Below are 25,657 nucleotides of genomic sequence, written 5' to 3'. Positions count from 1 at the left end.
AATAATAGTTCACAAGAGGAAATTATTACCTTGGCTACTCCCAGATCACTTGAGTGGGAAGTAAAGATGATAGAGGAAAAAAGACAAGTAATACCCTCCAACCAGAGCAGACTACTGAGGAAATCACTATAGTGCAAGTTGTGTGATCTTTTTTCTTCTTAGGTAGTGTAGCTTTGATCCATGGAAGCAGGTAAATGATCACTTTACTGCCTGGTGCATTTGTGTTAGGGAAAAAAGCATACGTGAAATCAAAGTGAAATGGATGTTTTGGTTCTGTTTTCAAATTTAAAGTAGTTATAAGTATCATTATCAAGACCGAAGTTCTTTATTCCTTGCTGTAAAAGACGATGTAACTAGTTGATTGACTCCATCATCATATCTAACTTATTTCACATTTATGAGGGAAAGAGGAACATGAAACTATTTTTGAAGGAAGGCCTTTGAAAAGTGATGTTAGATAATGAAGGAGGGCTAATATTATTTAGCTTAAAGTGAAGTACAGAGACACTTTACATCATATGTAATCTAATCTCTTAACAAGTCTTTGTGAGATAGACATCAGTATCATAGTTTTATAGATGAGAAAGCAGATACAGAGAGGTTAAGTAACTGGGGGTCAGGCCAGGACTCAAAGCCTTTGTGCTTTCCACAACATAATGATGTTTCTGCTATACAATTTAAAAGGTCAATGCATTGTAATTTTTGGACAACTCTTTAGTATTTTAATGTTAGTTTGAACTTTGTAAACTATATCTGGAAAAGTCACAGGCTCTACATATTTATGGTGTCCAGATTAACCTCCCCACCAGGTGTCAGAAAGTGGGTTAACTCATTCACTTTTATTTTGTAGGGGACTAAGAGTCATTAGATTTGTTAGTTGTGTTGATTTTAGTTAAATTCTTTTTTTTTTTGTTTTTTGTTTTTGAGACCGAGCCTCACTCTGTCACCCAGGCTGGAGTGCAGTGGTGCAATCTTGGCTCACTGCAGCCTCCACCTCCCATGATCAGGTGATTCTCTTGCCTCAGCTCCCTGAGTAGCTGGGATTACAGGTACGCACCACCACGCCTGGCTAATTTTGTATTTTTAGTATATTCAAGGTTTTGAAATGTGGACCAGGCTGGTCTCAAACTCCTGACCTTGGGTGATCTGCCTGTCTCGGCCTCCCAAAGTGCTGGGATTATAGATATGAGCCACCATGCCTGGCCAATTCTAGTTGAATTCTATCTAGACTAATTTACTTAATGTTAAGTTTCTTCACTGAGCACTGGAGGCCAAAAAAAAAAAAAAAAAAAAAGAGAGAGAGCAAGGGAGCGATAAAGGAAAAAGAAACTCACATGCCAGTTATTGTAACTAGTGTTGGAACCAAGACTATAACTGGTTTGTTTAACTTCAAAGCTCCTGCTTTTTCAACTATGCACCAATGCCTTTTTTACTGCAAATCTTTAAATCATACGGTAGTCTACTTCTGGCCAAATAGGTATTACTTTTTTTTCTCAATGCTACTGGCTTAGTTAACTTGGGCATTTACAGGAGAATAAGTAAGAGTGAAGGTTATGAAACTGTAACAATTTACAAAAAGAGCAGGACATTTCTCAAGAGGGAAAAATAGTTACTCCCTAAATCCAGTCAACTGTATTGTAAGTTTCTCAGTAGTTTCAAAACCCAGAAAAATAGGGATGAATGATTTAATCAAATCTATCTCCATTGCTAGAAAATTAACTCAAATGTGTTAAGTATATGTTCTTTAAAGGACGATTATAACCTAAACTATATGAGGGACTCATTTAATGTCAGATTTTATTACTCAGAACACTCCAGTGATTTAAAAAAATTAAAACAATGAGAATGAATGTTGTTCATGAGGCAACAATTATAATTTTAAAATTACATGGGAAGGTTTAGAGTATGGAAACTGTATTTAAGTAGGTTGGAAACCAAGATAATGGAATTCTTTTTATTGCTGTTATTGAATAATGGTATAACTTAATCTCTCTAAAAATTTTTACCTGAGAAAGGATATATAGTACCTGGTATCTTGCCTAAATTAGTGTAGAAGTAATTTCGAGAAGAAACAATGACTGTATGTGAAGTTGTTAAAAACTATTCACATTAACTAAACAATACCATTTATAAATATCTTGGCCGGGCGCAGTGGCTCATGCCTGTAATCCCAGCACTTTGGGAGGCCAAGGCGGGCGGATCAGGAGGTCAGGAGATCAAGACCATCCTGGCTAACACGGTGAATCCCCGCCTCTACTAAAAAAATAAAAAATAAAAAATAAAAAAAATCAGCTGGGCATGGTGGCATGCACCTATAATCCCAGCTACTCAGGAGGCTGAGGCAGGAGAATCACTTGAACCTGGGAGGCGGAGGTTGCAATGAGCCAAGATCGTGCCACTGCACTCTAGCCTGGGCAACAAGAGTGAGACTCCATCTCGAATAAAAAAAAAAAAATCTTATTTGACATTGGTTGTTATTAACTGCTATTGACTGTTTAAATTTGAGTGCCTTAAACTGAAAGTGTGATGTAATACAAAGAATTTAGACTTTAGAATCAGACAGCCTTGTGTGAATCTGGGCTCTACTGTTTGATACCTATCTGACCAGTGAGCTTCAGTTTATTTGTGAATTGGTGGCTGTATTAGTAATCAATTGCTGTGTAACAAATTACCACAAACTTAGTGAGTTAAAACAATACACATTTATTATCACACAGTTTCTCTGGGTCAGGAATCTAGGGGTTGTGTCCTCAGCTTTAGTGTATCTCACGAGGCTACAAAGTGTTGCCAAGGACTAGGGTCTTTACAGAAGGCTTGACTGGGGAAGAACCTGTTTCTAAGCTCACTTATTACTGAATAGGATTTAGTTTCTTGCATACTGTTGGACTGAGGGCCTTAGTTCCTTGTTAGTGATATCAGAGGCTGCTCTCAGTTTCTTCAATGTGGGCCTCACCAAATGACAGCTTGCTTCATCTAAACCAATTAGGGAAAGATGTGGCTGGCAGGATGGAAGTCAGAATCTTTTGTATGTAATAATGAAGTGATATCCCCTCAAAGTTGAGATATTCTATTGGTTAGAATCAAATTAAGAGGAGGGGAACAAGGGAATGGATATGAGGAAGCCATTATTATTATTATGGGCTTATCAGAGTCTATTCTACCACAGGGGCAGAGTATATTTACTTCACAAGATTGTTTTGGAGATTAAAAGAAGCAATATATATTTAAAGTTTTTTATTTTTGGTCTGATCTTAAACTACCTTTCTGGTTATTACCTGTTATTTTTTTTTTCCACAGGAACAAAATTTGCTATTGCTATTATTACTAATATTGTTTACTATTTCCCATTTTTTTTTTCTGGTTATCTAGACTTTGTGGAATGCATTTCTTCTATTTGTAATGATTACCTTCAGCAATTTGATTTGTAAAATTATATTCGTCTTCCAGGATCTGTCTGAAATGCTGCTTTTTCCATAAACATTCCTTGATCAATTCTTCTCTGACCCAGAAGTTATCTCCCTCATCTGATCTCCCACAACAACTTTGCACAACCTTGTCATGGCATTTGTCAGTCTGCCTTACACTTTTCCTTGTTGTTTAGATTATGAGCTCCCCAAGGGCAAGGATTGAATCTTAATCTTTTCTGTTTCCCTTAATCCTTTTCTGTATTCTGATGTTGTTATAACATCATCTTTTTAACATAGTAGGACAATATTTATTGATTAATGAATTAGCTTTTCCAAGGCTTAGCAGTTTAATAACTTGTAGAGACAGATGTAAGGAATTTTAAATGGCTGTTGTTGTTTTATATGTTGTATGTACCAATATTTCTAGCACCGCAGGGAATGAAGTGTTTCACATAAGTTAATTTTACAGGTAACTACAAATACTTTTTATATGCCTAAAGTGATTTTATTTTAACCACTATTCATTTATTCATTCTTTTACTCATCCATTTTTTTCAACCAACAAATATATATTAAGTATTTAGTATGTGAAAATTTTATGTATTAGGGATTTGGAATGAAAATCTTTCTAATATCTTTTGTGTACTTTCCTAACTTACTAACAGTAACGTATCTTATTAAAAGCATTTATCTTCTTATTTTGGACTCAGGCATAGTATTATGAATGTCAGATATTGAACTATATAACACAGTTGTACATACAATAGGAACTGTTAAACTATGTAAGACCCATTTGCCTCTACCCCAAACTATATTACTTTGGGGTTCTTAAACTACATTTTAGTTTTTTATCGTTTTTTTGGGTCACAGTTTTGCTGTTTATGGCTAGTTTTTAGTCTCTTAGTTATTTTCTTCTTCTGATCTGCTGTATCCTGGGAAATCAGGCAGCCAAATATGCTATTCTGTATCAAGTGTGAATGAAGACTCTGAGTGAGGTTGTTAGTTGAAAGTAAAGTACATGAGATAGTACTTGAAATCTGTTGTAATACTTGAAATGAAGTTTTTAAAATTTCTTTTAAGTTACATTCCAGAGAGTTGAAATTGACTCATGAGTTGCCTTGTAAGTCACATAAGACTTCCAAGTAAAGTCAAGGGTTATGGTACATATAGTTCAACTTTTTAGAAGTTTAGTTTCTGATACTGTCTTAGTGTTCACAGATGGCTGCTAAATGTCACTGTATTTGTAGATCTACTTTGTCAGAAAAAAAATGATAGGTGCCTTATAAAGCAACACAATATCTGGATATGAGTGTGTTTAAAAGGCATGTTATGGAATGGGATCACATATTGTTTGTCACTTACATATAATGAACTGAGGTAGTGAAGTCAGCTGACTTTATTTTATCAAAAGGAAGTTAACTCACTGCCCATCATTGTTATCTTCAAAGTTTTTTAAAAAGAATTATGATTTGTCTTTAGATTCCTTATTTGATTATTAAGTAGCTCTGGCATTATGCTGATAACCATTGAGGTCTCTAATTCTGTGTCTAATCTTGTGAATGTTTATTTAGACTACAAAGAGTAACAATGGTCTAATTTAACTATATTATTTTGTAGTTACGTCTTTTGGCAAGGATTCAGTACTATATAGGACTTGGATTTTTCCATTCTGGATATTTTTCAGTTAACTTAAATTTTTTTTTTTCTAGGTTAAAAAATGGCCATACTTTAGTAACTAATCAGCCTAATGCTTTGCTTATGAAAACTTTTACCATCATTATTTTTTCATTTTGGATTGAGAAAATGAATCCAGATATAGAAGAAAGTGCAGGATGTTGGATAAAAGTGCCTCTTAAACAGTGGAACATCCAATAACTAATTTACAAGAAGTTTTAAAGAAATAAAATTGTTATGCTTCGATTTTGGTATGGTATTGACTCTTTAGCACATAGGTAGCCCTCAAAAAAATCATCCAGTTTTCTAAATTATGGAAATTTTGTGGAAGACGTTGACCTGGATTTTGAGCCTCATCATGGCTTCATCGGAATTTCATAGTGACCACAGGCTTTCATACAGTTCTCAAGGTAGGATTCTTGCTTTTGAAACTGACACAAAATATTGCTATTAATTGGACAAGAAAAGATTCTGCATATTTAGTTTGGGTGGATAGTTTTTTTTGGGATATGTAGTGATAGGAATAGAGTCCCACTGTGTCAATTCGGTGCTCGTTTCATAAATGTTAAGGGCTATGCGTCGTTTAACTTGTCCTACTAGTATTTAACATCTAGTGGATTTTAGAGTTGACTGGTCTTTCTTGGAAAATGATAGACCCCAGGCCTTGTTCTTCTGAGACTTAAACTTTAATAAGCTTGTTCATGACTAGAGTTTTTGGGCAAGGACATGTTCAAAAAAATCCAAACATTTATACTGTGGAAGAAGAAACCAGATAAATTATGATACAGGACCCTTTTAATATGGACCCTTTGTGAAAAAATACTTTTCCAAACCTAAGAATTCTGATCTAAAGACTAGAATCTGAGTATAAGAGTGAGAACTGTAAGAAGTGCAGCTTTTCATGTTCTAATCTTTATAATTTTAATCTATAGAATTGAGCCTTATATCATAGAAATGATCTTAATAAAGCAGGCCCAGGAGTAAATGTCATTTTGCTTTCCATGGACCAGTCCAGTCCGTATAGAATTATTGAAAGGCATACCTTTTGGATTTCCCTCCCATGAATACATAGTAACAGATAATTTTTTGGTGCCAATGAACCAGATTTTCAAGACTATTACAGATTGATGTATGTGTCTAGAAGTCCGTGTTAAAAAGTGTGGCTTTGAGTAAATCAATGAAGCCGTGACATTTAGTATGAACTCTATTTATAAGAAGTGAAATAAACACTGTCTTTTAATTTATTTACCATTTGGTTATGGTTTTATGGGAGTTTATATTAGTGGGTAAACTCCATATGTAGATACTGAGGCAAATAAGCAGACATTTGGTTTCCCTTAGTGGTAAATCTAGCTGAAAGAAGGTATGGCTAAGAAGGTAGGTGGATAATATTTAGTACATCTAAATGAGGAAAATATGTCTAAAAGTTATCTGAAATTTTAGTCAAGCTGTTTTTAAAATAGCTTTATTGAGATATTACTACACGTACCATGTAATTCACCCATTTAAGGTATATAAATTCAGTGGTTTTTAGTATTTTCAGCATTGTACAGCCATCACAATAACCTATTTTATTTTATTTTATTTTATTTTATCTTATTTTATTTTTTGGCACTAGTGTCATCGCCAACATAATCAATTTTAGAACATTTTCATCACTCCAAAAAGAAGCCTATACTTCTTAGTGGTCACTCCCAAATTCTCTCCAAACCAGCTTTCACCCCCAGCTGTAGGCAACCTCTAAGCCTTCTGTCTGTAGAGATTTTCCTATTCTGGATATTTCATATAAATGTAATGATGTGTGGCATTTTGTGACTTGCTGTTTTACTTAGCATAATGTTTTAAATGTTAGATAATGAAGACATAAAATGTTTGATTATGAAGACAGTTGTTATGAAGGTTCATTCATGTCATAGCATGTACCAGTACTGCATTCCTTTTTATTGTAAAATAATATTCCATTGTGTGTATATACTACATTTTGTTTATTCATCAGTTGATGGAAATTTGGTTTAATTCCCCTTTTTGAGTATGATGAATAATGCTGGTAAGAGCATTCACATCTAAATTTTTATATGAATATGAATTTTCATTTCTATTGTGTACATACCTGATAGGAGAATTGCTGGATCATATGATTACCTCCATGTTTAAAATTTTGAGGAATTGTCAGGCTGTTTTTCAAAGTGGCTACAGCATTTTACATTCCTATTGCCGATTTTTTTTTTTTTTTTTTTTTTTTTTTTTTTTTTTTTTTTTTTTTTTTGAGACGGAGTCTTGCTCTGTCGTCCAGGCTGGAGTGCAGTGGCGCAATCTCGGCTCACTGCAACCTCTGCCTCCCAGGTTCAGGCGATTCTCCTGCCTCAGCCTCCAGAGTAGCTGGGACTACAGGCGTGTGCCACAACGCCCAGATAATTTTTTGTATTTTTAGTAGAGACGGAGTTTCACCGTGTGATGATTTCTTAAAAAATAATAATTTCTACAAGGCTATAGAGATTCTTTTTTGGATAACTTTCAAAAACAGATTCTATCTGAGCTAAAGTCTTTTCTTTTACATATGTGTGCTTTTCATTATTTTTTATTTCAATGTAAAATTTTCATATTACAGAATTTAGCTCTTAGGATCCATGTTTTAAAAATTAAAAAAGTAAAATAGTCTTTCACAAGTAATATTAAAATAATTGCAACTTAACCTTCAGATTTTAAATTTTTCTTTCATTTTTGTTTAATATAACTTTTTTTGTACATACCTCACGTATAACGATTCATAGTTTTAACTGACATGGTTGTTGTTTATATTGCTGCTTCTTTGTTCCGTTAAATTTTCTTTTCTTCCATGTGTTTTTTTTCTGGATTCTCTGCCTTGTGATTACAAAGAGGAATTCCTGACTTACCTTGAACACTACCAGCTAACTATTCCAATAAGGGTTGATCAAAATGGAGCATTTCTCAGCTTTACTGTGAAAAATGATAAACACTCAAGGAGAAGACGGAGTATGGACCCTATTGATCCACAGCAGGCAGTATCTAAGTTATTTTTTAAACTTTCAGCCTATGGCAAGCACTTTCATCTAAACTTGACTCTCAATACAGATTTTGTGTCCAAACATTTTACAGTAGAATATTGGGGGAAAGATGGACCCCAGTGGAAACATGATTTTTTAGACAACTGTCATTACACAGGATATTTGCAAGATCAACGTAGTACAACTAAAGTGGCTTTAAGCAACTGTGTTGGGTTGGTAAGTAGATGCTACAATTTTAAACTTCTGATGGGAAAATAAGTTCGCAATATAAATGTCTTTCCTCAGATTAAAAATATATATATTATATATATGTGTAGTTTAAGTAGGAAGGTAATAGTTTACATTTTTTTTGCTATTTCTGCTGCCTTTGATTTTGATTTTCTTTTTAATAATGTATTGACTTTTCAAATGGCAGCTTTTAAAACTCTATTATTAGAAGAGGAATGAACAAAACTTCAAGTTTCCCTTTAAGTTTTTCTGTTCAGATAAGATATCTTTTATGCATAAACAAAACTCAGTCATTTTTGAAGAATTTTAGGGTATGTTTGTATGTATGTGTGTATTATGGCAGGAAGCCATGACACTGACATTCTTTTTATAATCTCTTTCTTTGGTAGGTAACATATCTTAAAATTACTTATGACCTACTTATAGTTACGAGTTCTCGAAGTAGAATCTTTTATACCAGTGTCTATGAGATAATTTTTTATGTATTTATATGAAGATTGATGTAAATCTTACTTTACTTAGAAACTGGGTTCTAGGCTGCATGAGGTGGCTCATGTCTGTAATCCCAGTGTTTTAGGAGGCCGTGATGGGCGGATTACTTGAGGCTGGGAGATCAAGACCAGCCTGGGCAACATGGCGAGACCCCCATTTCTAAAAATATATTTTAAAGAAAGAATAGAAAAAAGAAAAGAAAATGGGTTCAAGACTACAGAGTTTATCCTGGGCATTTGAATCCATTCTAGTCTAATGGTAAATACACAGTTCAAAGTTGCACATAGTAATAATTGCAAAACAAAGCAAATTTCCATACTTTCTCTTCTGTGTTTACCCTGTTCAGGCTAATGTAGATGTTCCATTAAAGCTGTGTCTGTGAAAAGGGTACAAACATTTTGATGCTCAAGGAATATTTTCAGAAACTGTTTTTCTTTTTTATTGTAACATACCCATCTGTTTCAATATAAAATAACTATAATTCGAGTTGGGTTTAAGTAAGTTTTAAATTTGAAAGAACTATCAAGAACTACACAATGGAGGAAAACATTTCACTGTAGATGTATATAGGAATGTGCTCCAATTGTCTGCTTTCTATCACTGTTAAGTAAAATGAGCCAAAATGTTTACTTAGCTTATAAGATTTAGGTTTAATTTCTATAGACAAATTGAGTACACTCATTACTAGTTTCTCTATAAGCAGTGTTAGGACTTTATCTATAAAACAGACTTATCTTTTTGAATAAGATTATCCAAAATGTATTCTAAAACTTCTCATATGTTAAAATGACACACTATTAATTATCATAGAAAAATGCTATTCCTAGTCATTGACTAAGTTATTTACATTTGGCATTAACATTAATTATGCCATTGCTAGTTTTAACAGGGTGATGAAATGAGCAAATTCAAGATTTAGAAAAAAGCAAAACAAAACTAATTCCATTGTGGGATTTGAGAGAAGAGTGATTGTAGATATGAAGATAATTTAGAACATGTAGGAGACAATAAGGGCCTATTCAAAGACTATGGCATTGAGAATAAAGAAGATAGAATGAATTTGAACCACATTTTAGGACAAAATTTAAAATATTTGCATCCTATTTTTTCTTTCCTGACATATAATAAGACAGAGAATAGTAGGTAGTTAATAATATTTTTAAAATTGAAATAGAATTGAACTTGTTGTGAGAGAACAAGGAGAGAAAGCAATTGAAGATGGCTGAGATATCTCTTTTGGATGAAAGTATATATGAATGTTATGAGTTGAGAACGAATGTCAGAGGAGAGCTGGATTGGAGAGTAATTTGAAGAGAATGCCTTTGATATAGCAAATATGAGGAATCTGAATAAATAAAGGTTAAAGATGTCTAATGGTATTTGAGAAATATAGCTCTGAAGTTTAGAAAAGAATTCAATTCTGGAAACAAGTAACTTCAGAGCAAGTAACTTCATATAGGTGACTTTATGAAATTGTGAAACATGCTCTTTGATGACTCAAAAGTGAGAATAAAGTTGAAAATGGAACCTTTTCTACAATGAAGGAGATGACAAAATGTCACCTATTCATCCTTATTGAGACTTTGTCTCTTGTTCTTTCCCTCTGTTAACACCTTTCTATTTTACTTCATCCCTTATTGACACTGTATGGCCCATGTTAACTAAGTTTGCTTATTTGATTAAGGGGTGATCTGCCAGGTTTGTCCTCTGAAGTTACTATTTTTTCCCTTGATAGTTCCTAAGGAATTTGTGAGCAGATATTTCACACTTTTACACACCAGTTTTAGTAAACTTTACCTTCATTCTTATTCTGTATAATGTTACTTTTTTTTTTTTTTTTTTGAGACAGGGTCTTACTAACTCTTGCCCAGGCTGGAGTGCAGTAGCGTGATCTTGGCTCGCTGCAACCTCTACCTCCTATGGATGTTACATTTTTAATCAAATGGAATATGTAAACAAGTGTTTTTTTTTTTAATTCTACTTTTCAAAGGCCACCACTTTTAATAAATTCTGTGTTTTTAATCATTCTATATAAAATAGTTGTTAATGCAGAGATCATCAGTGTTTTCTACTCCTATCTCCTCACCCATAGTTTTAGTGCTGGGACTCTTGCACCATTCAAAGGACAAAATTCCTAACATTATAGTCTGTCAGTTTCATATAATGTCATATTTTAATTTGCTTTGTATTTGGACCACGGTTTCTTACTCAGGTTTTATTTTTTTCTGGAGTTTCTATTTACTTTTACTTTTTCTTATTGAGAAAAAAGCATAGATTCTTTATCAAGTGATATAATATTTTCCAGTTCCTTAGTCCTTGTATCTATTGCTTGAAATACATTCCATTCTTCTTTGGAGGCATTTTTCATGGAGCCATTTAATTAATTTCTTGGGCTAATTTCTTGATGTTAGTTTCTGTAACATCTCTCATTTTGGGGCTTCTTCTTTCCTAAAGTAGTTCCACATCTTTCTCTTTCTGAGTTTACATCCTGGTTTTGTTGGAGAATATCTTCAAATAATTACCTCAGAACAGGCAACTGGGAAGTAAAGTTTCTGAGTCTGTGTCTGTTTGAAAGGGACCTTGTGCAGCCCTCATGTTTGATTGATAATTTAGCTGAATGTGAAATTCTGGGTTCAAATAATCATCTTCCTTAATGATGATGGATGGTAGTACTGGGAAAGGGAATATATAGGGCATAAAATTTATTTATATGGTTTTATAGCTTTAAAAAAGGAAAAATACTTAAAGGTCTTAAAAGTTAGCATTGATTCACAGGTAGATGTCTGCTGCTAGTCAGATTCTTGTCCTTTTTTTCTTTAAAAAATTTTTTTAGTTAAAAAAAAATTTCCCTCAGTGAAAGCATGTTCCTTTTATCCTTCCTGTTTCAGGAATTTATAACACGTCTAACTATGGGTTTTCTTTCCTAATTTCTGCTTAGTATTTGATGGGTGCTTTTAATAAAGACCCTCCTTCAGCTTAGAGAAATTAAAAAAATTATTTTCTTAATAATTTTATCTTCTTATTTTTTTCTTCCTCCATGTTCTCTCTTTCTGGAATTGGTTCTCTGCTTCTCTTATCGTTTTCTCTTTTTCCATTGTTTTCTTTTTTGTTCTAAGTTCTATGAGATTTCCCTGATTTCATCTTCTTTTCCTTCGGTTGATTAAAAAATTATAGCAGTCATATTTCTAATTTTCAAAAGTTCTTTCTCTTTTTTCTTGGATTTTCTTACATTCTGTTATTTCATGAAAACTGATTATCTTCAGTCCCTCTGAAGATTATAAAGACTATATAGCTAGTTAGAAAAGCTCAATGACCCCATTAGACTTTCTGGTCATTTAGTCATGTCCACAGTTGTCATTCTCCCCTTTTCATTATTCATTCATTTCACTAATACTTATAAGTACCTTCCATATAATGAGCACTGTTCTAGGTGCTAGGATTACAATAGTCAAAAATAAAAATCTCTATTATCATATAGCTTGCATTCTAGTAGGGCATACACACAATAAGATAAATAAATAAAAACTATAATATATTGGGTAGTGATAAATGCTCAGGAGGAAAAAGTATTGAGCAAAGACCCTAAGGGAAAGGAGGAAGGAAGTGCTGGCATCTGAGGGATAAGATTTTCAGGTAGAAATTTTCAAGTACAAAGATATGATCTGAGAGTGTTTGAGGAACAGCATGGAGGCCACATGGCTGTAGCCAAGAGAAAGTGAGGGAGAGTAATGGAAGTTGAGGTCAGAAAGGAAACTGGGAGCCAGACGTAAAGACTTTAGGGGTTGCAGAATAAAATCAATGATAACTACAAGTTCGAGGCCTGAGCAAGTAACATAATCTAACAGCCATCAATTAAAGTGAGAAAGACTCAGGAATCAACTGAGATGAAAAAGCTGTTTGAAGAGTAGGTAGGGGGATGTATATCATGAATTCAGTTGGAGGTATTAAACGTGAGATGTTGTATAGGATATTGGATATGTCAGTCTGGAGTTCAGAGGAGAGATATGAATTAGAAAGTTGTAAATTTAGGAGTCATCAATGTATAGATGCCATTTAAAGCCAAGAGATTATATGAAATTGCTTTGAAGGGAGCATAGGTTGAATAGAGAAGAGGTCTAAGGACTGAGCCCTTGGGCATTCCGAGAGGTCAGGGAGGTCAGAGAGACATAGAAGAAACAACAGAGAACAGAGTAATAAAGTTGAAGGAATATCAGGAAAATGTTCTGGCAGCCAGAAGGAAATATTTCAAGAGGAAAATGCTGCTGATGAGTCCAAATAAGAGTAGCACTGCAAATTGCATTGAATTTATCATTGAGGAAGTTATTGGTGACCTTGACAAAAGCAGTTTCAGTGAAGAAGAGTTTGGAGAAGAGGCAATGACATGATTAGAGTAGGTTTAAAATGGAGTGGGAGGAGAGAAAAAGAGTATATAGACTGTTATTTCAGGACTTCTGGAAAAGCAAAAAAAAATTTTAGTAGCAGGCAGAAGTATGGTCACAGGAGGTTTTGTTTTGTTTGAAGATGGGAATGATTAGGTAGAGTGAGAGGTGCTGGAATGAAGTTCTTGATAGGTGAGAAATGATAGAATTTTCCACACGAATAGAATAATTTTATCTTTAGCTAGGGGAATAGATAGTTCATCCATTATAATAGGGAAAAATAGATTTTATGGACATAAGATGCAGGTAGGTGAGTATTTGTGATTGTAGGAATTTGTAGGAGGTTTTGCGTTGTCTATTGGAGGGGAATATGAAGGTTTTAGAGGAGTAAGTAGAGATGAGAAAACATGAAAGAGTTATCCAGGAGAATGGGTTACTGAATGAACTTGATAAATATACGATTTCTGTGAAGCATTACAGTTACAGTTAAAATTATTAATGAATTTAAAGTGAGACCAGTCAGCATTCTGGTATATTTTCCTCTGGCTAAATGCAGCTGCAAAGGTGCAAGCTCAGCAAAGTTGAATCTTATCAAGGTTGTGGTTTAGCCAGCTGGATTCCATGAGGTGAGAAAGAGGTAAGGGAATTGAAGGTGGAATTGAAGCTGGGTTATGAGGGAGGTGAGGACATGAGGTGGGTAAAGGACAGTGAAAATGTGGTAGGATCAATGGATTATGGGACCTCATGGGGATAAAAGGACTATCCCTTGGAGTTGGTATATTAGAGGGACAGTTTTAGAAAGATAGAAGAATGGGATACTTGAAATCAAGATTATAGAAGGCTCCAAATACTGATAATGCTCAAAGTCTAGGGTTTGACCATGGGCATAGTGTAAAAGGTAAGGTGAGGGACAAGATATTTGAGGGGGAGGAGGTCAAGAAATTGAGAGGACAGGGAATGAAGAGACCATCTATGTCATTAGTTTTTAAACTAGGTCCATGGATGGGATTATATGGTAACCATATGGAATGATAGCAGTACATGTGACTTTGCCTCCAATAGAGACCACAGATATTTTCATATCGTTACAGTTTTTGCATTCTTTTCAAAATATTTTTATTCATCACTGTTGTGAAATTGTGGAAGTTATTTGAGCCACTGAAGATCTTATTTAAAGTGTTATGCAAGTTGTATGTATTCTTTTTAAAAAATATTTTGATAACTGTATTTTACTAAATTGGTTTTATTTAGTAAATATATATATTTCCTATATATTTTTTCTGCATTTAAAATATTCTGAGGAGGAGTCCTTAGGTTTCACCCTTAGACTTCCAAAGGGATTCAGAGTATATGCATATGCACATACATGTTTTTTAAGAATCTGTGATATAAGAAGATATTGAAATCAACTATTTCAGGAATGATGTTGCAGAGAATGACAGTAATCCAGAATCTGTTATTTTTAAGGAATGAGGGGACTGACTTGGGATCAATAGATAAATGCAACTGGGAAAGGAGGGAGAAGATCGTGGCACGAGGTTCAATGCTGGTGTGTGTTTGTTGAGGAGGGAGAAAGAATTGTTTGGAAATGGCAGTGAGTTGCAAGAACATCTGATGCTACCTTCAGGTCCAATAGGAGGCATGTAGAAGAGAAAGCAGCCACTGTTCCAGAGGACTACAGGAAAAGAGTATCATTTAGGGAGCTTCAGGTTTTTGTTAGAGCAAGATGAAGTGAATATTCACAGATGAAGCTGGGGATAGAGGAGATTTTATTGATGATTGACCTTGAGTTTGCGAGAACACAGTGGAAGTGTTTCAAATAATAGGGAGAGGTAGGAGATGGGATCAGAAAACATGATGTACGTAATCATATGAGAATTAGAATCCAGGGGGTGAGGTTTGGGCTTCTCATAGGAATTTATACTGCCAGGAAAGAGGACGCATGGTGAGATTAACCCTGATGGTCCTGAGGCAGATAGTGTAAAGGTGAATGGGGATACTGAGGTAAGTGAGAGCAGGGCTCTTGCCAGGCATGCATGGATTTCTGGTGCTCCCACTAACTTCAGGCCCTCCATCATCTGGTTTTCAGACCCTTTTTAATCTCATAATCACTGTTCCCTTCCCTCCCTTCAGTCACTGTAGCTCCTGATTGTTTCTGAAATACTGTAAGCATGCTCCTACCTCATTGCCTTTGCATTTGCTGTTGCCAGTATCTGGTCTGCCCTTTCCCAAGATAAATGTTTAGCTTGCTCCCTCATTTTATTCAGGTTTCTGCTTAAATACCACCTTATTAGGGAGGATGGTTGCAACTATCCAATATAGTTTCTATAATTCTCTCACCTCTAATTATTCTCTGTCCTTTTTGATTGCTTTTATCTCTCCTCTTAATGTTTATCACTACCTGCTTCATCATTTATTTGTTTAATCAATTAGCTTTTTAAAAAAATTTTATTTTTTTTTTTTAGACAGAGTCTTGCTCTGTTGCCCAGGCTCTGGAGTGCAGTGGCGTGATCTCAGCTTACTGCAACCTCTGCCTCCTGGGTTCAAGCGATTCTCCTTCCTCAGCCTCCCGAGTAGCTGGGATTACAGGCATGCGCCACCACGCCCGGCTAATTTTTGTATTTTTAGTAGAGGCAGGGTTTCACCAAGTTGGTCAGGCTAGTCTCAAACTCCTGACCTCGTGGCTGACCTGCCTCAGCCTCCCAAAGTGCTGGGATTACAGGTATGAGCCACCGCACCAGCATAATTAGCTTTTTCTAGCTCCTCCCACCAAAATGTAAGTACCATGATAGAGCTGGAACTTTGGTTCACTGTTGTATCCCCACCACGTAGCATAGTATCTGCCTTGTGATAGGCACTTGTGAAAGCATATTTTGTGAAAAAATAAATAAATACAGAAACAGCCCTTAGAGGATAAGAGAATTATAGTATAGTGGTTAAGAGTTCTGGCTCCAAAGTCAGTCACAGGAGTTCATTGTTTAACTTTGCTCCATCTCAGTTTCTCATCTACAAAGTGGAACAGATAGTGGTACGTCAAAGAGTTATTAAGAAGAGATAATGTTATAAACATTTTACAAAGTACCTAACATATAAAATCTCTGGATTGTCCTTCCAGAGTCTTTTCATTCTTGAAATTAGAGATTGTGTTTACTTACCAGGCTTCTGACTTCATTTTTCCCCAGCAAATCAAATTTCTTGTCTGGTAACTTTCAATTTTCTTGTGCCCACAGACCAGCATGACTTTAGTCTCTAGCCTTTCTGGACTGTAGCCTAGACCCTGCTTCCTACATATCCCTCTTATCAAAACTTGTACTTGCCTGCTATTCTGCAGGAACTGTGTTCATTTTTTAGCACATTGTTGATCTACCTGGTAAAGTACTTCATACTGAGGTATTAGAATATGTTAATGGCATATTATGTTATTTTTGCTAGTATTTGCATTTAATATAGGGACTATTTTCCTTAAATTAAAGCAAACAATGGTGAAAATTATATGAAGTGACTCAGGGCTGCTTTTTTTGTTTGCATTTCTCAGCTCATTTCATGTAGGTGACTGCCAACTTAATCTATAAATTAGAGCAACTCTGATTATGTCTTATCATTCCTTCCAAGCATGAGGTACTTAACATGAATTTCCCTAAACAGAATCATAGAGGTTTAGAATTCAAAGGGACCTTAGAGATTATCTGGACTAGAGGTTTTCAACTTTCTTTTTAAAGCAGCAAAACTCCTTTTTCAAATGAAATGTTATGTGGAAACTTAATATGTAGATTAATAAAAGCACAACTGATTCCTAAACCCAGGAATCCAAGCCATGTAGGTCTCCCTTTGTTGTCTGGGGCAATCCCCTGAGGGCACTTCCATGGAACCCTTAGGGCTCCCCAGAGTGCTGTTTTAAAACCACTAATTTAGACCAACTCTTTCATTTTTCCAGCTGAGGAAATACACCCAGAGAGTTTTTATTTTATCTGGTGTTACAGGGTAAATTAGTTGGATTAAGAGCAGTCCTCACATGTGCCATACTTAGGAAAACATTATTAGACAAGAGTGGAAATTCTTATTTCAGATAACTTTTACCATCTCATTCTTTTTCATCAACAAAGTTTTATTTATACCTATTACATGTGGGACACTTTCTATGGTTGTAACTGATACAAAGAAATATGAGACATAACCCTTTGCCTTAAAAAGCAAATAATCTAATTGGGAAGCTAAAACATGAAGTTGAAAACTTATACCAACTTTAAATAAGACTTCAAGACTTGAGATGTAACAAAGCAGTGTGGAATTAATTGAAAATAAGTGATACTGAGAATTAGCTCTATTGAAGCTCAGTGGAGGGTGAAGCTACTCCATTTGGACTAGGGACTAGAGAAAGTTATTTTTTGTTTTTCTTGTTTTTTTTTTTTGAGACGGAGTCTTGCTCTGTCGCCCAGGCTGGAGTGCTGTGGCCGGATCTCAGCTCACTGCAAGCTCCGCCTCCCGGGTTCACGCCATTCTCCTGCCTCAGCCTCCCGAGTAGCTGGGACTACAGGCGCCCACCACCTCGCCCGGCTAGTTTGTTTTTTTTTTTGTATTTTTTGGTAGAGACGGGGTTTCACCGTGTTAGCCAGGATGATCTCAATCTCCTGACCTCATGATCCGCCCGTCTTGGCCTCCCAAAGTGCTAGGATTACAGGCTTGAGCCACCGCGCCCGGCCGAGGTGGTTTTTAAAGAGGAGAGATAACTAAACTGAGTAGCACTTGGCTAAGTAGATAGGGATAAGGTGATAAAATACTGTAAGTAAGGGCAGAACTTTGAATTCCAGTACCTTCACTTACCTCTGTATAATATTGGGCAAGTCTTCTGAGCCTGTTACTTCATCTGCAGAATGGGGATGTATGGGATGTGTGTTAATTAACAACTTATTAATTGATGCAACATAAACCTCAAAATGTCAGTGATTTATCACAATAGAAGTTTATTTCTTGTGTGTGTCTGTGTCTACATCAGACAGCTTTCTAAGAGGTCATGCAGGGACCCAGGTTCCTTCTTTTTTGGTTTCTACCTACCCTAGGTATTTGGAGTTGTCTTCATTCAGTGAGGAAAGAGAGTAGAAGATTCCACTGCAGAGGTATTCAGAGGTCGGGCTGAAAGTGTTATATAACCCTCTGCCCATATTTTTATTGTCCAAAACTCAATCACAAAGCTATATCTAAACACAGAGGATATAGTTACATGCATAATGTGGAACTGAAATAAGTTTTAGTGTTCACATAAAACCTCTGTTACCTCACAGAGTCATTGTGAAATTGGAGGAAATCATGTATGTGACATGCTGAGTACAGTGCATAGCATATGGAGGTATTTAAATATTCTTTTTAAAGAATAGGAACATTTATATAGTGTTTTACTGAGTACAGATAATTCGCTAATTTTTTTTTATTAACGTGTTTTAACCCTGTCTTTAGAGAAGTGTCTATTTATTTTTAGCTCTTGTTAATAATGATAACTAATATTTAAAATTATTCTCCTTGGTAAGTTCTTTGTTTATTTTTCTTTTAGCATGGTGTTATTGCTACAGAAGATGAAGAATATTTTATTGAACCTTTAAAGAATACCACAGAGGATTCCAAGCATTTTAGTTATGAAAATGGCCACCCTCATGTTATTTACAAAAAGTCTGCCCTTCAACAACGACATCTGTATGATCACTCTCATTGTGGGGTTTCGGGTGAGTGAGTGTGCAGCTTTTAGAAAGCATATTGTATTGGATTGCTGCTTTTTCTTTCTTATGGCAAGTGTAGTAAGGTTAGCAATAAAAGTAACTAGGAATTTGACTAGGATTATAATGTCCAGAGCCCTTTTAATGGATGTCACCTACCAGTAGTTTTTTTTTTTAAACATTTTTCTCTCTGCTTCTTAGGTTGGGTTTCTTTTTTTTTTTTTAATTTTTTTTATTATACTTTAAGTTCTAGGGTACATGTACACAACGTGAAGGTTTGTTACATATGTATACATGTGCCATGTTGGTGTGCTGCACCCATCAACTAGTCAGCACCCATCAACTTGTCATTTACATCAGGTGTAATTCCCAATGCCACCTACCAGTAGTATTAAATCAATCTGGGAGCTCTTTGAGAAGTCTTTAAACTAAATTTGTATAAAATTCATTTTCTTTTTTTGGTTGAAGGGAAAAAAATAACCATCTTATTTTAGGTAATAGCTATAGCTTTTTTGCACAGGTACTGTAGTACTCTATTTGTGCAAATAGAGTATTTGTTTAGCCTGATATTTTTATGCTAGTAGCAGGAATCTAGACACTTTAAGACTTGAAGAATCTTAAGGTAGTATTCAAAAGTAGTGTTAGCACTGAGTGAGGATACTATAAAAATATGCAGTACAGACAACAAACCTAGACTTCAGTGGTCAAGGAGAGCTTCATGGAAGAAGTGACTTCTAAGCTGAGGCCTGGGGGAAAAGTAAAAGTAGCTGTGTAGAAGTGGAGAAAGCATTGGCTATAGTGTTTCACATAGAGAAAACAGCGTTTATGAAGCTCCTAAACCAAAAGGGAGAATGTCATGTTATATAAATTGACAGACAGTTCATGTAACTGGATATTAGAATGTGGGCTGGAGGGATAAAGGTGAGGTTCATAGTGGTTGGGGGAAGTGGCTGTGAGAGATGAAACTGGAAAGATTAGCAGAGGCCACATCATGAAGAGCTTGTAAACCATGTTAAGGGGTTTGTTTATCCTAAGTACACTAGAAACCCACGGACAGGATTTAAACAGGAAGAATAACATAATCAGATTTGTGTTTTACAAAGACTACTCTGGCAGCAATATGGAGATGGAATTAGAGAAGAGCAAGACTAGAGCTAAGGAGTTAGGAGGATGTTAGTCTAAAGGTGAGAAAATGTAGAGAAACAGTGGATATAACATAGCATAGCAAAAAGAACATGTGCTTTGGTATAGCATAGGACCAATTAATTACCCAACCTCTCTGAGTGCTCATCTCAGCACATACTAGTTACCCAATCAAACTGTAGCTATCATTAAAATGACTGTTTCTAGTACACTAAAGTGTTATTATATTAAAATTTTTTTAAAAGATTTGTTCTATATAGCTCCAGTAGCTAGAACCAGGGGCAGAATGTTTCAGAGAGAGATTTCAGCTTAATGCAAAGGTAAAATCACCAATGAATACATTTAGTAAAAAATAGAAAGGGTTAGCCAGACGTGGTGGCTCATGCCTGTAATCCCAGCACTTTGGGAGGCCGAGGCAGGCAGATCATAAGGTCAGGATTTCGAGACCAGCCTGGCCAATATGGTGAAACCCTGTCTCTATTAAATAAGCCAGGCGTGGTGGCGCTTGCCTGTAGTCCCAGCCACTTGGGAGGCTGAGGCAGAAGAATCGCTTAAACCCGGGAGGCGGAGGTTGCAGTGAGCCCAGAACATGCCACTGCACTCCAGCCAGGGTAACAGAGCGAGACTCCATCTCAAAAAAAAAAAAAATAAAAAGAAAGAAAGGATTGCCTTGTGAGTTAGTGTATGATATGCATCATCCTTTTGTTTCTTCTCCATATTCTTCATGGGCTTGTTTTCTTCTTAAGTATTAAGTCTTCTTTTCTTAACCTACTATTCTCATTCTGCACACTTTCTTCTTGAGTAATCTCTGAGGCTGTTAATTAGGTCCTTGTTGGTACCAGAAAAAGACAACTTACAGTGAATCTACTTAAAACTTGAAATAAAATTGCATAGTTAATAATGAAAGCAGAAGATTTGTTGGGTCTTTGTATTGAGTAATGAAACGAAACATTATGGAAATAAGTTTATCTTATATTTAACAACATTTAGACTGTAAGTGTAACTATATGTAAATTCTTTAAAAACTAGAATTCAGTCTGGGCACAGTGGCTCATGCCTATAATCCCAGCACTTTGGGAAGCCAAGGCAGGCGGATCACGAGGTCAGGAGATCGAGACCATCCTGGCCAACATGGTGAAACCCCTTCTGTACTAAAGATACAAAAATTAGCCGGGCATTGTGGCACGCTTCTGTAGTCCCAGCTACTCAGGCTGAGGCAGGAGAATTGCTTGAACCTTGGAGGCAGCGGTTGCAGTGAGCCAAGATCACTCCGAGTGCGAAACTCCTTCTCAAAAAAAAAGAAAGAAAAAAAACTAGGATTTAAATATTCAGTTGTTTATTATAATGTAATTATTCTATCATTTTTCCATAATATGCCAACCTTCACTGTATGATGGTAAAGAAGATCACCTTTTGTAAAAATCTTTAAAGATTTTATCATATTCTGAAAAGCCTATCTCTTAATCCTTTCATATTTAAATTATCCTTTTTTGAAGTACGTATCACATTATTTTAAGTCAGGCAGATCCTTATTTTTTAATGGTTTACGCATTAGTGAAACACTTCTCCAAATCCATTCTTATGGCTGTCATAAAATTCTGTCCTTTTGGGGAAAGATTCTTCTACCATCTCTCATTTGGATTACTATGAGAATTTCCTAAACAGTGTTCCATTTCAATGTTTTCAATTCACTTGTCATTTCTACTACCCCGAACTCTAGTCTGTTTGTTTTAGACCGTCATTATCTCTTGACGAGACCACTATACTGACTTTCTAATTATGCTTTCTGCCTCCAGGTTTGTGTTCTTGTTTTCAGTAAAATCTGTCCCCTAAATCTGGCTGTATCACACACCTTGAAAAACTTCACTGGCTTCCTATTACTGGGAATATAAAATAGTATTTCCCTATGTTCTGGGCAAGTGTTACTAGACTTAATTGGAAAAAAAAAATGTTTTGTGTTTAGTAGTAAATTTGGGAAATGTCTGGCTAACATCTTAATTGTAATACTGTTTCAACAGCATAGGTCAAGTGAGAGATGTGAATTTATAGGCATACACTGCCAGTTAGCCTATTACCTGGAATTCAAGTTTATGTCAAAATATAAGATATGAAAACCCCTTTGACACTGGATATATTTATCTTACATTCAGATACTAATTTTTTCCATTCTAATTAGATTCAAACTCTGAATTTTTAAAAATTTTATAGAAGTAATAAATGTTCTTTTTAGAAAATACAGGACAAAAAGGAAAAAAAGAAACTGAAAATTACTTATTCCAACACCCAGAGATAACTAAGTATTCTTCTAGTCCATTGAAATAGATGTCATTACGTCTCTATATCTTCATTATCTACTTATATATTCATTAAGTAAATATTCATTTAATTCCTGTATGCAAGGCTATTCTAGGTGCTGGGGATGCAGCAATAAATAAAGCAGAAAAAGTCCCTGCTCTCATGGAGTTTATATTCTAGTGAGGAGAGACAGTTAACTAAATAAGCAAACAAACAAACAAACAAATATATGGCCAACTGTCCAGAAGTAGTAAGTACTATGTAAGTACTAAAATAAAGCAGGTTAATGAAATAATAGTGAATGGCTGTATATATTCAAACACTTTGATATTGATCAAAAAGTTAAAATCTTATTTCAAATGGCAATGAAATCCATATATTGATTTTGGGAAAAAGTTACCGTGTTGTATGTGTTTATGAGCAATATTTTCCTAACATGCTATAATCTAATCAAAATTAAATTAAGCAAAGCATCTGTAACAGGTATCATTTGAAGAACTACTGTCTTTATTTTGAAACAAAGCAAGTTAATCTCGTTTTCTATTTTAGACTAAGAAAGATAGTACTTACAGATCACTAAGCTTAACATTAAGAAGTCAATTGGCAATTATAGAATGCATAGTTTTATAATGAGCTAATTATGCTGGATTAATTTAATTTTTAAAGTGAAACTGAAGATGTTCTCTCTTGATTTTATTCATTCAGTATATGTGTATATGTATAAAATATTGAATATATAATTATATATGCTATATATAAAATACCTTTGATGGACATTCATAAATAAAAATATATAGTTTTAATGTTCAAATAATTTGTAGTTTGTTAGAGTGATAGCCAAGCCAACTAAAAATTTTAAAAACTAAAATGTTGAAAATTAGGACAATAACAAAGATGATGATAACACCAATTACCTTACACTGAATACATTTTTAGTTTTATTATCATTATTTTTGAGATGGAGTTTTGCTCTTGTTGCCCAGACTGGAGTGCAGAGGTGCCATCTCAGCTCACTGCAACCTCCACCTTCCAGGTTCAAGCAATTGTCCTGCCTCAGCCTTCTGAGTAGCTGGGATTACAGGCACCCTCCCCACATCTGGCTAATTTTTGTATTTTTAGTACAGATGGGGTTTCACCATGTTGGCCAGGCTGGCCTCAAGGTCTGACCTCAGGTGATCCACCCACCCCAGCCTCCCAAAGTGTTGGGATTATAGGCGTGAGCCATCACACCCGACCTGAATACATTTTAAATGAGAACTACCATTGCGTTGTGTTTATTGCACAATAATGTCTAATTGTTTTCACAATATTTTAAATAAAAATAAGGAGAAATTGAATGGGTCAGAGAAGGGGAAATGATCAAAAGAATGAAAATAAAATCCTATATTTGGACATTTAAGCTGTTTAGCCAGAGTAAGAGACTAGGCATGACTTGAATACATGAGTGGTTTTATGATCACAGAGGACTGAGCAGGAGAAATTGGAGTTATATTGATGTGGAAAAGCTTTCAGCTGTTTTGTAATAATATTAGCCAATAAAACCTAGTGGCTTACTCAGTATACTTTTAGTATTTCACAGTTTCTGTTGGTCAGGAGTCTGTGCATGGATGGGTCATCTGCTTAGCCTCAGCTAGGGCTGAATTCTCATCTGGAATCTTGACTGGGGAAGAATCCACTTCTCTACCCCCATAGTTGTTGGCAGCATTCAGTTCTTTGTGGTTACAGATAGCTTTAGTTTTTGGATGATTGTCTTCAGATGCCAGCGTCAGTTCACCAATGTGATTGCTTGCTTTCTCTAAGTCAGCAAGGGAGAGACTCTAGGTAAATGCTACAATATTATGTAACATAATCATGTACTAATATACTCAAAGTCACAGGCATCTCATCATCTTTGCTGTATTCTGTTAGTTAGAAGCAAGTCACAGGTCCTACCCATATTCAAAAGGAGGAAATCACAAAAGGATGTGAACATCAGGAGACAGAGGTCATGGAGGCCATCTGGAGAGTCTGTCTGCCACAAATGGATATAGAGAAACACTTACTATCTGGAGGATATACTATTGAAATAAGAAGTGGTGTTTATGTCTTTGCTTCTCTTGACTTTAGGAGTTTCAGGAGTATTTAACTGATGGGTCTTATGATCATTTCCACCTTATTTCCTAAAATTTATTCATCCTACTGTCTTAGCACGTTTCCTGCTGCTGTAACAGAATACCTGAGACTGGATAATTTAAGAACAGTAAAAGTTTACTAAGCATATGGTTCTGGATGCTGGGAAGTCCAAGAGCATGGCTCCAGCATCTGGTGAGGGTCATCTAATGGAGGAAGGCAAGAGGAGGAAGTGAGTGCACACAACAGAGAGAGGAAATTGGGCTGAACTCATTATTTTTTATCAGGAACCCACTCCCACAATAACCAACCCACTCCTACAATAATGCTTTTAATTCCTTCATGAGGGTGGAGCCCTCAAGTTCTAATCATCTCTTAGAGGCCCCAGCTGTTAATACTGTTTCAATGGCAATTAAGTTTCAACATGAGTTTTGGAGGAGATATTCAAACCATAGCACCTACCAATGCAATTTTTTAAAGAGAAAGGCTAAAGAAGTTGGAGAAATGAGAATAGTTACACTTTCTGTCAAGTGTATCATATATATTAATCTAATTATTCCTCACTAAATTTTTCAATAGTGGGGATGAGAAAGATTTCCTATTCAATATAAGGATGTGGAAGATATACAGAGGCCCTCTACATGCTCAAGTTTATTTAATGAAGATGATAATCAGTGAGGCAGGTGTTTACAAATGCCGTAGCACTAAAAGGCTGCCTCTATACTGAAGAACCAAATGTGTAGAAAACAAAGGATACATTGCAATCCGTACTAAATGTGGTTCAAAGCAAATTATGCTGGAATCGTGATCTTTCAACTCTAATTGAATGTCTCTTACTTCTAGGCTTTGGAAAATAAGTATTTTGAGTACTCTGTCAGAATAAATAGTTGTAGACTGCCGACCTAAGTGAAAAAAGTAATTCATTGCCTTTTAGAATTGAGATTTCTAGAGCAGTAGAATTGATTCTAATTAAAATAGCTTAATAGAAGCATCTTGTTTTAAAATGAATGCTCAAAGTATCTTTGAAATAGATTTTTGCAAAATCAGGGTTCTCTATCAGAGCTGTCTTAGACTGATTCAAAAGTTCATACTCTAGATGCTTTTTAAATAACTTTAAATGATTCTTTAAAGTATATATCCTAAATTTAAATGTATCAAGATATAATTACTGGAATAATATGAAATGATTATTTGAAAAT

General features: G+C 35.2%; 1 protein-coding gene across 1 annotated transcript in view; it reads left to right on the top strand.

The window, feature by feature from the left end:
• The window catches only part of ADAMTS6 (ADAM metallopeptidase with thrombospondin type 1 motif 6), a 326,707-nt gene that overhangs the window by 2,952 nt on the left and 298,098 nt on the right, over positions 1 to 25,657 (top strand). The window contains exons 2-4 of the mRNA XM_025388157.1: positions 5,117 to 5,491; positions 7,959 to 8,323; positions 18,752 to 18,920. Coding sequence (XP_025243942.1) covers positions 5,395 to 5,491; positions 7,959 to 8,323; positions 18,752 to 18,920 — 631 coding nt within the window. The 5' untranslated portion in view covers positions 5,117 to 5,394. The remainder of the gene's footprint in view (positions 1 to 5,116; positions 5,492 to 7,958; positions 8,324 to 18,751; positions 18,921 to 25,657) is intronic.

Source organism: Theropithecus gelada, chromosome 6 (genome assembly GCF_003255815.1).
Source record: "Theropithecus gelada isolate Dixy chromosome 6, Tgel_1.0, whole genome shotgun sequence".
Lineage (NCBI taxonomy): Eukaryota > Metazoa > Chordata > Mammalia > Primates > Cercopithecidae > Theropithecus > Theropithecus gelada.
Note: the sequence above shows the minus strand (reverse complement) of the source record. Positions and strands in the feature narration are given on the sequence as shown.